Below are 15,792 nucleotides of genomic sequence, written 5' to 3'. Positions count from 1 at the left end.
ACACACACACACACACACACACACACACACACACACACACACACACACACACACACACACACACACACACACACACACACACACACACACACACACACACACACACACACACACACACCATGTGAGATAGTAACCCCTGAACTTCCCAAATGTCAAGCGTATTGGTATATTACAGCTGGCCTATATCCTACTGTCTGTAGATGAGTCTGTAGAGAGATTGATAAACTGAGACTGAAGAGATATTGAGAAACTGAGTCTGTAGAGAGATTGAGAAAATTAGACTGCAGAGAGATTGAGAAACTGAGACTGAAGCGAGATTGAGAAAATGAGACTGTAGAGAGATTGAGAAAATGAGACTGTAGAGAGATTGAGAAACGGAGACTGTAGAGAGATTGAAAAGATGAGACTGTAGAGACATTGAGAAAATGAGACTGTAGAGAGATTGTGAGAAGCTGGAAGATAGATGTCCATGTCTTAGATGTTCTTCCAGGTCTTAGATGTCTTTCCATGTCTTAGATGTCCTTCTATGTCTTAGATGTCCTTCCATGTCTTAGATGTTCTTCCATGTCATAGATGTCCTTCCATGCCTTAGATGTCCTTCCATGCCTTAGATGTCCTTCCATGTCTTAGATGTCCTTCCATGTCTTAGATGTCTTTCCATGTCTTAGATGTCCTTCCATGTCTTAGATGTCTTTCCATGTCTTAGATGTCCTTCCATGTCTTAGATGTCCTTCCATGTCTTAGATGTCTTTCCATGTCTTAGATGTCCTTCCATTTCTTAGATGTTCTTTGGTGATTGATCTTGTCTGATGCGCCTTTCTTCTATAAAGCATTTCTTCAGTTCCCCTTTACAACAGCTTCATCATTTCTGTTTCATGTCTCCCGAATCAGAATTGGGGTCTATATAGGCTGAAGTATGATACATCTCACTCATATAGTTGTGTGGTGAAACTAGGCTTTTGAGGGTGTGTGTGTGGAAACTAGGCTTGAGGGTGTGCATGGGGAAACTAGGCTTGAGGGTGTGCATGGGGAAACTAGGCTTGATTGTGAGCGTGGTGAAACTAGGCTTGAGGGTGTGCATGGGGAAACTAGGCTTGAGGGTGTGCATGGGGAAACTAGGCTTGATTGTGAGCGTGGTGAAACTAGGCTTGAGGGTGTGCATGGGGAAACTAGGCTTGAGGGTGTGCTTGGTGAAACTAGGCTTGAGGGTGTGCGTGGTGAAACTAGGCTTGAAGGTGTGCTTGGTGAAACTAGGCTTGAGGGTGTGCGTGGTGAAACTAGGCTTGAGGGTGTGCATGGGGAAACTAGGCTTGAGGGTGTGCTAGTGGAAACTAGGCTTGAGGGTGTGCATGGTGAAACTAGGCTTGAGGGTGTGCTGGTGGAAACTAGGCTTGAGGGTGTGCATGGGGAAACTAGGCTTGAGGGTGTTCTTGGGGAAACTAGGCTTGAGGGTGTGCATGGTGAAACTAGGCTTGAGGGTGTGCTAGTGGAAACTAGGCTTGAGGGTGTGCATGGGGAAACTAGGCTTGAGGGTGTGCTTGGGGAAACTAGGCTTGATGGTGTGCTTGGGGAAACTAGGCTTGAGGGTGTGCATGGGGAAACTAGGCTTTAGGGTGTGCTTGGGGAAACTAGGCTTGAGGGTGTGCATGGGAAAACTAGGCTTGAGGTGTGTGTGGTGAAACTAGGCTTGAGGGTGTGCGAGTGGAAACTAGGCTCGAAGGTGTGCATGGGGAAACTAGGCTTGAGGGTGTGTGTGGGGAAACTAGGCTTGAGGGTGTGCATGGGGAAATTTGGCTTGAAGGCGTGTGTGGGGAAACTAGGCTTGAGGGTGTGCATGGGGAAACTAGGCTTGTGGGTGTGCTTGGGGAAACTAGGCTTGATGGTGTGCTTGGGGAAACTAGGCTTGAGGGTGTGCATGGGGAAACTAGGCTTGTGGGTGTGCTTGGGGAAACTAGGCTTGAGGGTGTGCATGGGGAAACTAGGCTTGAGGTGTGCATGGTGAAACTAGGCTTGAGGGTGTGTGAGTGGAAACTAGGCTTGAGGGTGTGCGTGGGAAAACTAAGCTTGAGGGTGTGCGTGGGGAAACTAGGCTTGAGGGTGTACGTGGGGAAACTAGGCTTGAGAGTGTGCGTGGGAAAATGGGGCTTGAGGGTGTGCGTGGTGAAACTAGGCTTCATCATTACAGTGTATCTCTATCTGCGCTCTGGGTCCATCTCATAGCCTAAGGCAGAAGAATGGGTCCATCTCATAGCCTAAGGCAGCAGATTGGGTTCATCTCATAGCCTAAGGCAGCAGAATGGGTCCATCTCATAGCCTAAGGCAGCAGATTGGGTTCATCTCATAGCCTAAGGCAGCAGAATGGGTCCATCCCATAGCCTAAGGCAGCAGAATGGGTCCATCTCATAGCCTAAGGCAGCAGAATGGGTTCATCTCATAGCCTAAGGCAGCAGAATGGGTTCATCTCATAGCCTAAGGCAGCAGAATGGGTTCATCTCATAGCCTAAGGCAGCAGAATGGGTCCATCTCATAGCCTAAGGCAGCAGAATGGGTTCATCTCATAGCCTAAGGCAGCAGAATGGGTTCATCTCATAGCCTAAGGCAGCAGAATGAGATATAGATGTTTATTTTACCGTTAATGACAGAACTACTGGAGCAACAGTTTGAGACTAATAAATAATATTAAAATAAAAAGATGTGATTAAATGTACAAGTCTGCGAGTAGACAGAGGGAGTGGAAAAGATGGGTAAAGAACCAGTCTATTCTTGTTTTGTTTAACTTGAGGTCGAATCTCATCAGTATTTTATCAATGATTTATATCCAACATTATTATGATGAAGGCAACACCCTGAAGAATCCTGGGTTCTTGAGGCTCTGTATTGCTGCATAAAAGTACATGAACTGAGGTCAGAATAATAACTTCAGAGACACTGTGTGGACTGAGCAATCTGAACACAGAGGCCCTACTTCAGAGCCAGCATCTTCCCCCACTCACCCATCCTCTCCCCCACTCCCACAGCCTCACCCAGCTCCACTCACACAATATCAAATGGGACATGATTTCTATTTGAAACTACAGAGATCACAGTCTCCTCTCTCTCTGACAGCCCTGTTGGTTGAGGCGTCCAAGGAGAGACAACGCTCTGAGATGAGAACAGAAGAACTGTCTGTCTGTTATAAATAATTTGTGTATAATGAAACTGCACAAGGATGGGTGATACTGCACAGGGATGGGTGATACTACACAGGGATGGGTGATACTGCACAGGGATGGGTGATACTACACAGGGATGGGTGATACTACACAGGGATGGGTGATACTACACAGGGATGGGTGAAACTACACAGGGATGGATGATACTACACAGGGATGGGTGAAACTACACAGGGATGGGTGATACTACACAGGGATGGGTGAAACTACACAGGGATGGATGATACTACACAGGGATGGGTGATACTACACAGGGATGGGTGAAACTACACAGGGATGGGTGAAACAACACAGGGATGGGTGAAACTACACAGGGATGGATGATACTACACAGGGATGGGTGATACTACACAGGGATGGGTGAAACTACACAGGGATGGGTGAAACAACACAGGGATGGGTGAAACTACACAGGGATGGATGATACTACACAGGGATGGGTGAAACTACACAGGGATGGGTGATACTACACAGGGATGGGTGAAACAACACAGGGATGGGTGAAACAACACAGGGATGGGTGATACTACACAGGGATGGGTGAAACAACACAGGGATGGGTGATACTACACAGGGATGGGTGATACTACACAGGGATGGGTGAAACAACACAGGGATGGGTGAAACTACACAGGGATGGGTGAAACTACACAGGGATGGGTGAAACAACACAGGGATGGGTGAAACTACACAGGGATGGGTGAAACAACACAGGGATGGGTGAAACTACACAGCACAAACAGCAACTTCAAAACACAATCTTTTCAAAGGATACAGTTATCACACACGAGACGCAATAGAACGCGATAAACACCATCAAATGGCAAAAGCAATAATCTCTGACATTTAAAAAGACATCTAACAGTCTCTCAACGGGAATGTTCTCCTCCTCTCCCTCCCCCCTTTCCACTCTCCACGGTAAACAGGGAGAGCATCATGACAAATTACTCAACATTCTTTAAATAAAGCAGGATCAGCACTCTACACACCACCAATGCTCTCTGACGTAGAGAGAGGCCTGTGGCCCAGTGGCATCTGTCTGAGTGTGTGTGTGTGTGTGTGTGTGTGTGTGTGTGTGTGTGTGTGTGTGTGTGTGTGTGTGTGTGTGTGTGTGTGTGTGTGTGCCGTGCCAGAGTGGGCTCTTCTCTGTCTTCCACTGCCATGGAAATTTGGGACACTTAGCCACCAGCTGGTGGTACCACTCTTGTCACTGAGACGGTGCTTTGGTGCCGGTGGCCAACCACTCAATGTAATGCCAGTTAGAGACCCGTGCCAAATCCAAATCCCTACACCAGTGGAGGCTCCTCAGAGGAGGAAGGGGAGGACCATCCTCCTCAGTGAATTTCATAAAAAATATTTTAAAATGACAATCCTTTTTTAGATAAAACTATACAGAATATAATCACATCACCAAATAATTGTTTAATTAAAACACACAATTTTGCAATGAAGGTCTACAGTAGCCTCAACAGCACTCTGGGTAGCACCATGTTGTAGCTGGAGGACAGATAGCTTCCGTCCTCCTCTGGGTACATTGACTTCCATACAAAACCTAGAAGGCTCATGGTTCTCACCCCCTCCCATTGACTTACACAGTAATTATGATAACTTCCGGAGGACTTCCTCCAACCTATCAGAACTCTTGCAGCATGAACTGACATGTTGTCCACCCAATCAAAGGATCAGAGAATGAATCTAGTACTGAAAGTAGAAGCTACAGCTAGCTAGCACTGCAGTGCATAAAATGTGGTGAGTAGTTGACTCAAAGAGAGAGAAATAATATAGTTGAACAGTTTTGAACAAATACATTTCTTCTAAAATGAAGGAGAAGCAAGAGGGAGATAGAGAGAGATTCCATCACTTTTTTCAACTTTCAGTTTCACTTACTTTGTTAGCAAATGCAGCTTGCTAGTTTAGCCTATTCAAACACTCATTCTCAAACAGAGGGATGCTATGTTAGCTAGCTGGCTATGACTATCCAACTCTTCCAAGTCAAGGTAAGCTTTTGGTTTTACTAATTTATTGCCACCGGGACCCACCAGTGTAACTGCTTACTGACTGTACACTGTAACGTTACTGCATGATTGTAGTGGGTTTACTAACACTTTAGTTCTATTAACTATGTTGACTGTGACGTTACTTTAGCTAATATGTTTTTGTTCACCTGATCACAAACAGCTGATGTGTTGTGCATTGAAGTCCACAAGCAAAGGGAAAAGGTGACAGAAGGAGAGCGCATAGGTGCGAGAAGGAATACAATGTGGCTGCTATGAATGTGAACTGTGTTGACATGTGATCAGGGGTGTGTATTCATTCCACCAATTCTGTTGAAAAACATTTAGCATACGGAACGAAACAGCAATAAACATACTTGAATTAGTCCAACTCTTGTTTGCAAGAGTTTGCATCAGCTAGATGCAGGCAAGAATGTGCAAGGCAATATTGAATGTGTCACTGTCTGTCCATGTGTCACTGTCTGTCACCTAAAATTTGTCTCTAGACCTGTGTGCACCTACATTGTAAACTTTCATTCATAGGCTAGGTTGTATCAACCTCATGATGGGAATAGGGAATATTAGAATATCATGTAGGAGCCTAAACCTATAGCTGTTACGTTGAACTGGGTGAATGGAATATGAATGACAGTCATCCAATATGCTGTCTTAGAAATAAGGCCGTCCTCGCTCATCTTAAACAGCACCGACCACCACTGCCCTATACACCACCCTACGAAGAACACACACACACACACACACACACACACACACACACACACACACACACACACACACACACACACACACACACACACACACACACACACACACACACACACACACACACACACACACACACACACACACACACACAGTCAGTCAGTGCCAGTACTCCTCAGTAAGAGGTGGAATATGCCACCACCCCACGCTGGTAGAAACTAAAGTTGAGTTCAGATTTAAGCCAGCAGCATACCACCCTTTATCCCACTGCTGGCTTGGCTCTGATCAGTCCTGGTCAGTCCCTGGATGGGAGACCAGATGCTGCTGGAAGTGGTGTTGGAGGGCCAATAGGAAGCCCTCTTTCCTCTGGTCAAAAACAAATATCCCACTGCCCAAGGGCATTGATTGGGGACATTGTCTTGTGTAGGGTGCTGTCTTTTGGATGGGACGTTAAACAGGTGTCCTGACTCTCTGTGGCCACTAAAGTTCCCATGGCACTTATCATAAGAGTAGGAGTGTTAACCCTGGTGTCCTGAATCTCTGTGGCCACTAAAGTTCCCATGGCACTTATCATAAGAGTAGGGATGTTAACCCTGGTGTCCTGACTCTCTGTGGTCTCTATAGATCCATGGTACTTATCATAAGAGTAGGGATGTTAACCCTGGTGTCCTGACTCTCTGTGGTCTCTATAGATCCATGGTACTTATCATAAGAGTAGGGATGTTAACCCTGGTGTCCTGACTCTCTGTGGTCTCTATAGATCCCATGGCACTTATCATAAGAGTAGGGGTGTTAACCCTGGTGTCCTGACTCTCTGTGGTCTCTATAGATCCCATGGTACTTATCATAAGAGTAGGGGTGTTAACCCTGGTGTCCTGACTCTCTGTGGTCACTAAAGATCCCATGGTACTTATCATAAGAGTAGGGATGTTAACCCTGGTGTCCTGACTCTCTGTGGTCACTAAAGATCCCATGGTACTTATCATAAGAGTAGGGATGTTAACCCTGGTGTCCTGACTCTCTGTGGTCACTAAAGATCCCATAACACTTATCATAAGAGTAGGGGTGTTAACCCTGGTGTCCTGGCTAAATTCACAACCTGGCCCTCATACCATCATGACCACCTATTCTTCCCCAGCTTACAATTGGCTCATTCATCCCCCTCCTCTCCCCTATAACTATTCCCCAGGTTGTTTCTGTAAATGAGAATGTGTTCAGTCAACTTACCTGGTTAATGAATACAATGCAATCTAGAGTGTGGCAGAAAAGGGTAATTACTTTGAATACGTCTTCTGATGAAAACACAACATACAGTCCTGAAGTCAGAACGTTGTCAGTTTCATACCCAGGCGGAGGATAACAAAGGCTGGTCTCTAAAGCGGATTTGGGTCTATGGGCCTGGATCACAGTACGGTAAGATTGTGAATCAGAAAGCCATAGCAGATGCTAACGGAGGTTAGCGTTGGCCACAGCTATAATCTGCACAAGCACCATTACTACAGTCTTAATGGCCTTAGAAATGTAGCGATGGTGGGGATGAGGGTGACAAAGCTGACACATATGGACCAGGCTTGATACTGTTCAGCACTGGAGGATTCAATCATTTCTGCCGTTTATCCACAATAATACTGTTGTGGATTAGAGAGTTAAACCAACAAATGGTCACCAGGGAGGAGAGGAGAGATAAAAGTGGGCCAGCGTATCCCAGCCTTGTCTATGGTGGCTGGTACTGAGATATTTCACACATATGGACTTACTCCAAGACGGGATTCAGATCTACTGTACACAGATAACTTATGAGAGAGAGGGAGAAAGAGAGAGAGAGAAAGCGAGAGAGAGAGAGAGAGAGAGAGAGAGAGAGAGAAAGAAAGAGTAAGAGAGAGATTCAGGGGTTATGGAGAGAAAATATGTGAAGGAAAGAAAGAGAGATAACAGCGTTAAGTAAACAGCATGTGGATCAGTTTGTAGTGACACGTGACATGCAGTGATACGCATATTACACACATAGAGTTTTTTATGGCAGCCTCCCCCTCAGCTCAGCTCCATAGGGAAGGAGTGGAATTATAAAACAAACCCACATCGCATACAGAGAGGGAAAACCAGTCCCACTTTTTAATGGACATCTTTATTTCATCAATACACGATACCAAGCCATCAAATAAATTCAATTAAACCCTGAACAAACAGAAGTCCATAATACAGAAGCAAACAAGAAAACTGAACGTACACAGAAAAGGAGTGGAGAAAGTCCAGAACATTACTTTTCACAAATACCAAGGTCCTTTTCCTTTACAAAACGAAAGACGGGCAGAAAGGGGTGAACACTGAATACAGATACTTCTTTAGGTTTCTTAACACAATCAGAAGAAATGACTTTATTTCACAACATGTTACCATCCACTAGTCTGTCCATGGGTACCAGGGGTTGGAGTTGGGCTGGCAGGCCATCCATCCACTGGGAATGGTGGGTTCAGGTGGTATTTTGTATAAAGACGTTAAAAGGTTGGGGGAGGGGTTTCAGTTCTTATTAAAGCTGAGACTGTACAAAGATAGATGCACTGTAGAGCTCTCTCTCACTATCTTTCTGTGAGCCAGACTAAAGGCACAGGGGGTCCACTGAACAACAGACATGTCCGTTCTAGAGAGAGAGAGAGAGAGAGAGAGAGAGAGAAAGAGAGAGAGAAGAAGCTGTCACTCAAAGCAAGGAGCATTCAATTGCAAGTCTGCACTGTGTGTGTGTGTGTGAACATAACGAGTGTGTGTGTGTGTGTGTGTGTGTGTGTGTGTGTGTGTGTGTGTGTGTGTGTGTGTGTGTGTGTGTGTGTGTGTGTGTGTGTGTGTGTGTGTGTGTGTGTGTGTGTGTGTGAACATAACGAGTGTGTGTGTGTGTGTGTGTGTGTGTGTGTGTGTGTGTGTGTGTGTGTGTGTGTGTGTGTGTGTGTGTGTGTGTGTGTGTGTGAACATAACGAGTGTGTGTGTGTGTGCTTCATCAGTCATTCAGCACTCCTGTCTAAAAAGGAGTTGTTATTGAACTGACTCAGGTTGTTGTTTCTGTCTGAAAGGGTTTTTGTTCACCTACACCCCTTTCTGGAAGTGTCTGACTTTGTCAGGCTCCCACTCTGTGTGTAAATGTGTGTATGTGTGTGTGTCAGGCACCCACTGTGTGTAAATGTGTGTGTGTGTGTGTGTGTGTGTGTCTGTGTGTGTGTCAAGCTCCCACTGTGTGTGTAAATGTGTGTGTGTGTGTGTGTGTCAGGCTCCCACTGTGTGTGTAAATGTGTGTCGGTGTATCTGTCTGTCTGTCTGTATAAGTCCATTCATCAGTATGTGTGAGTGCATACAGTATATCAATGTGTGTCTGTCTCCCACTGTCTGTGTGTGTATTCCCATGATCCTCTCTGTCTCACCTTGCACTGGCAGAGGGTGCATTCTGTTCTGTGTTTGGTCCAGGCGGCTCCGCTGAAGCGCGTCAGTCCGTTCTCGTCCACACACGTCTTGGTGATGTCGTTACGGACGGTATCAGCCTGGCAGGGGTCGGTGACGCAGCGTGGGCAGCACTGCCCCTCGGGCACCTGGGTAAACTCACAGTCCACCACTGGAGGGCAGGAAACGGGCCAGCAGTCCACCTCTCCACTCTGGGACAAAAACAAGAACAATGATGCTTTATTGTCCATTTTATTTTCAAAGCACCACAACTTCAACCCAAGGAGACAAAAACATCTCATCAACAGCCTCTCTAGCTATGACCTCATCTCTACAGTCTTCACAAGTCAGAAACTACAGCCCTCCCATCTCATCAACAGCCTCTCCAGCTATTACATCTTCTCTACAGTCTTCACAAGTCAGAAACTACAGCCCTCCCATCTCATCAACAGCCTCTCCAGCTATTACATCTTCTCTACAGTCTTCACAAGTCACAAACTACAGCCCTCCCATCTCATCAACAGTCTCTCCAGCTGACCTCCTCTCTACAGTCTTCACATGTCAGAAACTACAGCCCTCCCATCTCATCAACAGTCTCTCCAGCTATTACATCTTCTCTACAGTCTTCACAAGTCAGAAACTACAGCCCTCCCATCTCATCAACAGTCTCTCCAGCTGACCTCCTCTCTACAGTCTTCACATGTCAGAAACTACAGCCCTCCCATCTCATCAACAGTCTCTCCAGCTGACCTCCTCTCTACAGTCTTCACAAGTCAGAAACTACAGCCATCCCATCTCATCAACAGTCTCTCCAGCTGACCTCCTCTCTACAGTCTTCACAAGAAACTACAGCCCCCCCATCTCATCAACAGTCTCTCCAGCTGACCTCCTCTCTACAGTCTTCACATGTCAGAAACTACAGCCCTCCCATCTCATCAACAGTCTCTCCAGCTGACCTCCTCTCTACAGTCTTCACATGTCAGAAACTACAGCCATCCCATCTCAGAACCCTCTGTTGCCCTTCCAGTCTCCCCCACACATCACCCCAGCTCCTCCCATGGCCTTTCCCCCTGCCTCACTCCATTTGGACTGCCCTGGATAAAGGCCACAGACACTCAGTGGAATACTGATCAGCTGAAACACAGTTAGACCTGCTACAGTAACAGTTAGGCCTGCTACAGTAACAGTTAGGCCTGCTACAGTAACAGTTAGGCCTGCTACAATAACAGTTAGGCCTGCTACAGTAACAGTTAGACCTGCTACAGTAATAGTTAAACCTGCTACAGTAACAGACCTGCTACAGTAACAGTTAGGCCTGCTACAGTAACAGTTAGACCTGCTACAGTAACAGTTAGACCTGCTACAGTAACAGTTAGACCTGCTACAGTAACAGTTAGACCTGCTACAGTAACAGACCTGCTACAGTAACAGTTAGACCTTCTACAGTAACAGTTACACCTGCTACAGTAACAGACCTGCTACAGTAACAGACCTGCTACAGTAACAGTTAGACCTTCTACAGTAACAGTTAGACCTTCTACAGTAACAGTTAGACCTGCTACAGTAACAGACCTGCTACAGTAACAGTTAGACCTTCTACAGTAACAGTTAGACCTGCTACACTAACAGACCTGCTACAGTAACAGTTAGACCTGCTACAGTAACAGACCTGCTACAGTAACAGTTCGATGTGCTACAGTAACAGTTAGATGTGATACAGTAACAGTTAGATGTGCTACAGTAACAGTTAGGCCTGCTATAGTAACATACCTGCTACAGTAACAGTTAGACCTGCTAGAGTAACAGTTAGGCCTGCTACAGTAACAGACCTGCTACAGTAACAGTTAGACCTGCTACAGTAACAGTTAGATCTGCTACAGTAACAGTTAGATCTGCTACAGTAACAGTTAGATGTGCTACAGCAACAGACCTGCTACAGCAACAGTTAGATGTGCTACAGTAACAAACCTGCTACAGTAACAGTTAGACCTGCTACAGTAACAGACCTGCTACAGTAACAGTTAGATGTGCTACTGTAACAGACCTGCTACAGTAACAGACCTGCTACAGTAACAGTTAGGCCTGCTACAGTAACAGTTAGGCCTGCTACAGTAACAGTTAGGCCTGCTACAGTAACAGTTAGACCTGCTACAGTAACAGTTAGACCTGCTACAGTAACAGTTAGACCTGCTACAGTAACAGACCTGCTACAGTAACAGTTAGACCTTCTACAGTAACAGTTAGACCTGCTACAGTAACAGACCTGCTACAGTAACAGACCTGCTACAGTAACAGTTAGACCTTCTACAGTAACAGTTAGACCTTCTACAGTAACAGTTAGACCTGCTACAGTAACAGACCTGCTACAGTAACAGTTAGACCTTCTACAGTAACAGTTAGACCTGCTACACTAACAGACCTGCTACAGTAACAGTTAGACCTGCTACAGTAACAGACCTGCTACAGTAACAGTTAGACCTTCTACAGTAACAGTTAGACCTGCTACACTAACAGACCTGCTACAGTAACAGTTAGACCTGCTACAGTAACAGTTAGACCTGCTACAGTAACAGACCTGCTACAGTAACAGTTCGATGTGCTACAGTAACAGTTAGATGTGATACAGTAACAGACCTGCTACAGTAACAGTTAGATGTGCTGCTGTAACAGACCTGCTACAGTAACAGACCTGCTACAGTAACAGTTAGATGTGCTACAGTAACAGACCTGCTACAGTAACAGTTAGATGTGCTACAGTAACAGACCTGCTACAGTAACAGTTAGATGTGCTACAGTAACAGTTAGATGTGCTACTGTAACAGACCTGCTACAGTAACAGAGCTGCTACAGTAACAGTTAGATGTGCTACTGTAACAGACCTGCTACAGTAACAGTTAGATGTGCTACTGTAACAGACCTGCTACAGTAACAGTTAGATGTGCAACTGTAACAGACCTGCTACAGTAACAGACCTGCTACAGTAACAGTTAGATGTGCTACTGTAACAGACCTGCTACAGTAACAGTTAGATGTGCTGCTGTAACAGACCTGCTACAGTAACATACCTGCTACAGTAACAGTTAGATGTGCTACAGTAACAGACCTGCTACAGTAACAGTTAGATGTGCTACAGTAACAGACCTGCTACAGTAACAGTTAGATGTGCTACAGTAACAGTTAGATGTGCTACTGTAACAGACCTGCTACAGTAACAGAGCTGCTACAGTAACAGTTAGATGTGCTACTGTAACAGACCTGCTACAGTAACAGTTAGATGTGCTACAGTAACAGACCTGCTACAGTAACAGTTAGATGTGCTACAGTAACAGTAAGATGTGCTACAGTAACAGACCTGCTACAGTAACAGTTAGATGTGCTACAGTAACAGTTAGATGTGCTACAGTAACAGACCTGCTACAGTAACAGTTAGACCTGCTACAGTAACAGACCTGCTACAGTAACAGTTAGATGTGCTACAGTAACAGACCTGCTACAGTAACAGTTAGATGTGCTACAGTAACAGACCTGCAACAGTAACAGTTAGATGTGCTACAGTAACAGACCTGCTACAGTAACAGACCTGCTACAGTTACAGTTAGATGTGCTACAGTAACAGTTAGATGTGCTACAGTAACAGACCTGCTACAGTAACAGTTAGATGTGCTACAGTAACAGACCTGCTACAGTAACAGTTAGATGTGCTACAGTAACAGTTAGACGTGCTACAGTAACACATCTGCTACAGTAGACAACACATACAGTAGGCAATGCTGAGAGTACCTCTCTCTCTCTCTCTCTCTCTCTCTCTCTACTAAATCATTTCTCACTGCATTGAGATTACCTGGAAGACTTGTTCTCATGTTTCCCCCCAGAGATTATTGATGAGCCCTTAATTGAATTGAAAGTGTGAATGTTTAAAAGATGAATCTGTCTGGCAGATGGCTGACACCTCAGTATGGATCAATGTGTTAATGTGCATTTAGCAACATGACAGAGAGAGACAGAGAGAGAGAGAGTATATGTCTGTATGTCTGAATCTCTCTCTCTCTGTGTGTGAATCTCTCTCTCTGTGTGTGTGAATCTCTCTGTGTGTCTGAATCTCTGTATGCGTGTGCGGGTGCGGGTGCGGGTGCGTGTGCGTGTGTGCGTGTGCGTGTGTGTGTGCGTTTGAGAGATCCATATCCCTTATCACCAAGTCACATCTCAAACTACCCTGAAACTGTTTTCTATTCATGATTAATGATATGCCTCATTTAGCAGCAGCACAGATATTAAAATGCAAATTACTATTGGAGAAAAAATATAACACTACCTCAATTTACATTGCTTGTCCTTTTGTTGCAATCAACATTTAATAGGAATATTTTTGTGGGGGGCGGGAGGGAGAAAGCGATAAGCTAAAGCTTTATTCTCTACAAGAACAGCATGATAACCACGTAAAGTATCAAGTCATGTATGTCATGTATGTATGATCTAGAAAGTTCTTCCAGTCTCTCCAGGTCTTCTCTCTGAGCCACAGAGAAATGGGTCAGTCTCTCCCATTCTCCACTCTCTCTCTCTCTTTCTCTTCTCTCTCTTTCTCTCCACTCCCTTCTCCTCTCTTCTCCCTCTCTCCCCCCTCCTACCCAGTACAACATAACAGATGCAGTGCTGACTGGGTTGTTATGTCTCTACGGCTTCCTGGTTCACAAAGGATAAAGCACTTACAAATCTCATTACACCGACATACGCACGCACGCACACACACACGCACACGCACCCACGCACACACACACACGCACACGCACCCACGCACACACACACACACACATGCACACGCACCCACGCACACACACACACACAAACGCACACGCATGCACACACACACGCACACGCACACACGCGCACACACACAATGAGTTGCCAGGTGCAAGGTATTTCACACACCCTTTTCTTTGCGTTGTCTCTCTGCCTGTGTTGAGGAGCTAGAAACATAGAACGTCCAAGGCTGAATTAAACAGCTGGAGGTATGCATCATGGTGTATCACGACTTCAGCCGAAGTCGGTCCCTCTCCTTGTTCGGGCAGCGTTCGATGTCACCGGCTTTCTAGCCACCGCCGATCCACTTTTCATTTTCCATTTGTTCTGTCTTTGTCTTACACACCTGGCTTCACTCAACCAATTACTTGTTTATTATTTAACCCTCTGTTCAACATGTTGTGTTTGTGAGTGATTGTTTATTATTTAACCCTCTGTTCCCCATGTTGTGTTTGTGAGTGATTGTTTATTATTTAACCCTCTGTTCCCCATGTTGTGATTGTGAGTGATTGTTTATTGTAATTCGGTCTGTCTTTGTGGGCTCGTGAGTTTACTTTGTATAATTGTCTTTTTGAGTAAAATATGTTGATTACTCATATCTGCTGTCCTGCGCCTGACTCTCTACACCAGCTACACACAGGACCTTACAGACCTGGTGTTGTTCTACTCATATCTGCTGTCCTGCGCCTGACTCTCTACACCAGCTACACACAGGACCCTTACAGACCTGGTGTTGTTCTACTCATATCTGCTGTCCTGCGCCTGACTCTCTACACCAGCTACACACAGGACCCTTACAGACCTGGTGTTGTTCTACTCATATCTGCTGTCCTGCGCCTGACTCTCTACACCAGCTACACACAGGACCCTTACAGACCTGGTGTTGTTCTACTCATATCTGCTGTCCTGCGCCTGACTCTCTACACCAGCTACACACAGGACCCTTACAGACCTGGTGTTGTTCTACTCATATCTGCTGTCCTGCGCCTGACTCTCTACACCAGCTACACACAGGACCCTTACAGACCTGGTGTTGTTCTACTCATATCTGCTGTCCTGCGCCTGACTCTCTACACCAGCTACACACAGGACCATTACAGACCTGGTGTTGTTCTACTCATATCTGCTGTCCTGCTCCTGACTCTACACCAGCTACACACAGGACCCTTACAGACCTGGTGTTGTTCTACTCATATCTGCTGTCCTGCGCCTGACTCTCTACACCAGCTACACACAGGACCTTACAGACCTGGTGTTGTTCTACTCATATCTGCTGTCCTGCGCCTGACTCTCTACACCAGCTACACACAGGACCATTACAGACCTGGTGTTGTTCTACTCATATCTGCTGTCCTGCGCCTGACTCTCTACACCAGCTACACACAGGACCTTACAGACCTGGTGTTGTTCTACTCATATCTGCTGTCCTGCGCCTGACTCTCTACACCAGCTACACACAGGACCCTTACAGACCTGGTGTTGTTCTACTCATATCTGCTGTCCTGCGCCTGACTCTCTACACCAGCTACACACAGGACCTTACAGACCTGGTGTTGTTCTACTCATATCTGCTGTCCTGCGCCTGACTCTCTACACCAGCTACACACAGGACCCTTACAGACCTGGTGTTGTTCTACTCATAT

At 45.8% G+C, this 15,792-nt stretch overlaps 1 protein-coding gene across 1 annotated transcript in view; it reads right to left on the bottom strand.

Moving 5' to 3' along the window:
- Window positions 1-8,013: 8,013 nt before the first annotated feature.
- The window catches only part of LOC106609796 (protein kinase C-binding protein NELL2), a 118,285-nt gene continuing 110,506 nt past the window's right edge, over window positions 8,014-15,792 (bottom strand). The window contains exons 19-20 of the mRNA XM_045722361.1: window positions 9,337-9,564; window positions 8,014-8,567 (exon numbers count right to left, since the gene is read on the bottom strand). Coding sequence (XP_045578317.1) covers window positions 8,526-8,567; window positions 9,337-9,564 — 270 coding nt within the window. The 3' untranslated portion in view covers window positions 8,014-8,525. The remainder of the gene's footprint in view (window positions 8,568-9,336; window positions 9,565-15,792) is intronic.

This window comes from Salmo salar, chromosome ssa07, assembly GCF_905237065.1.
Source record: "Salmo salar chromosome ssa07, Ssal_v3.1, whole genome shotgun sequence".
Classification (NCBI taxonomy): Eukaryota; Metazoa; Chordata; class Actinopteri; order Salmoniformes; family Salmonidae; genus Salmo; species Salmo salar.
Note: the sequence above shows the minus strand (reverse complement) of the source record. Positions and strands in the feature narration are given on the sequence as shown.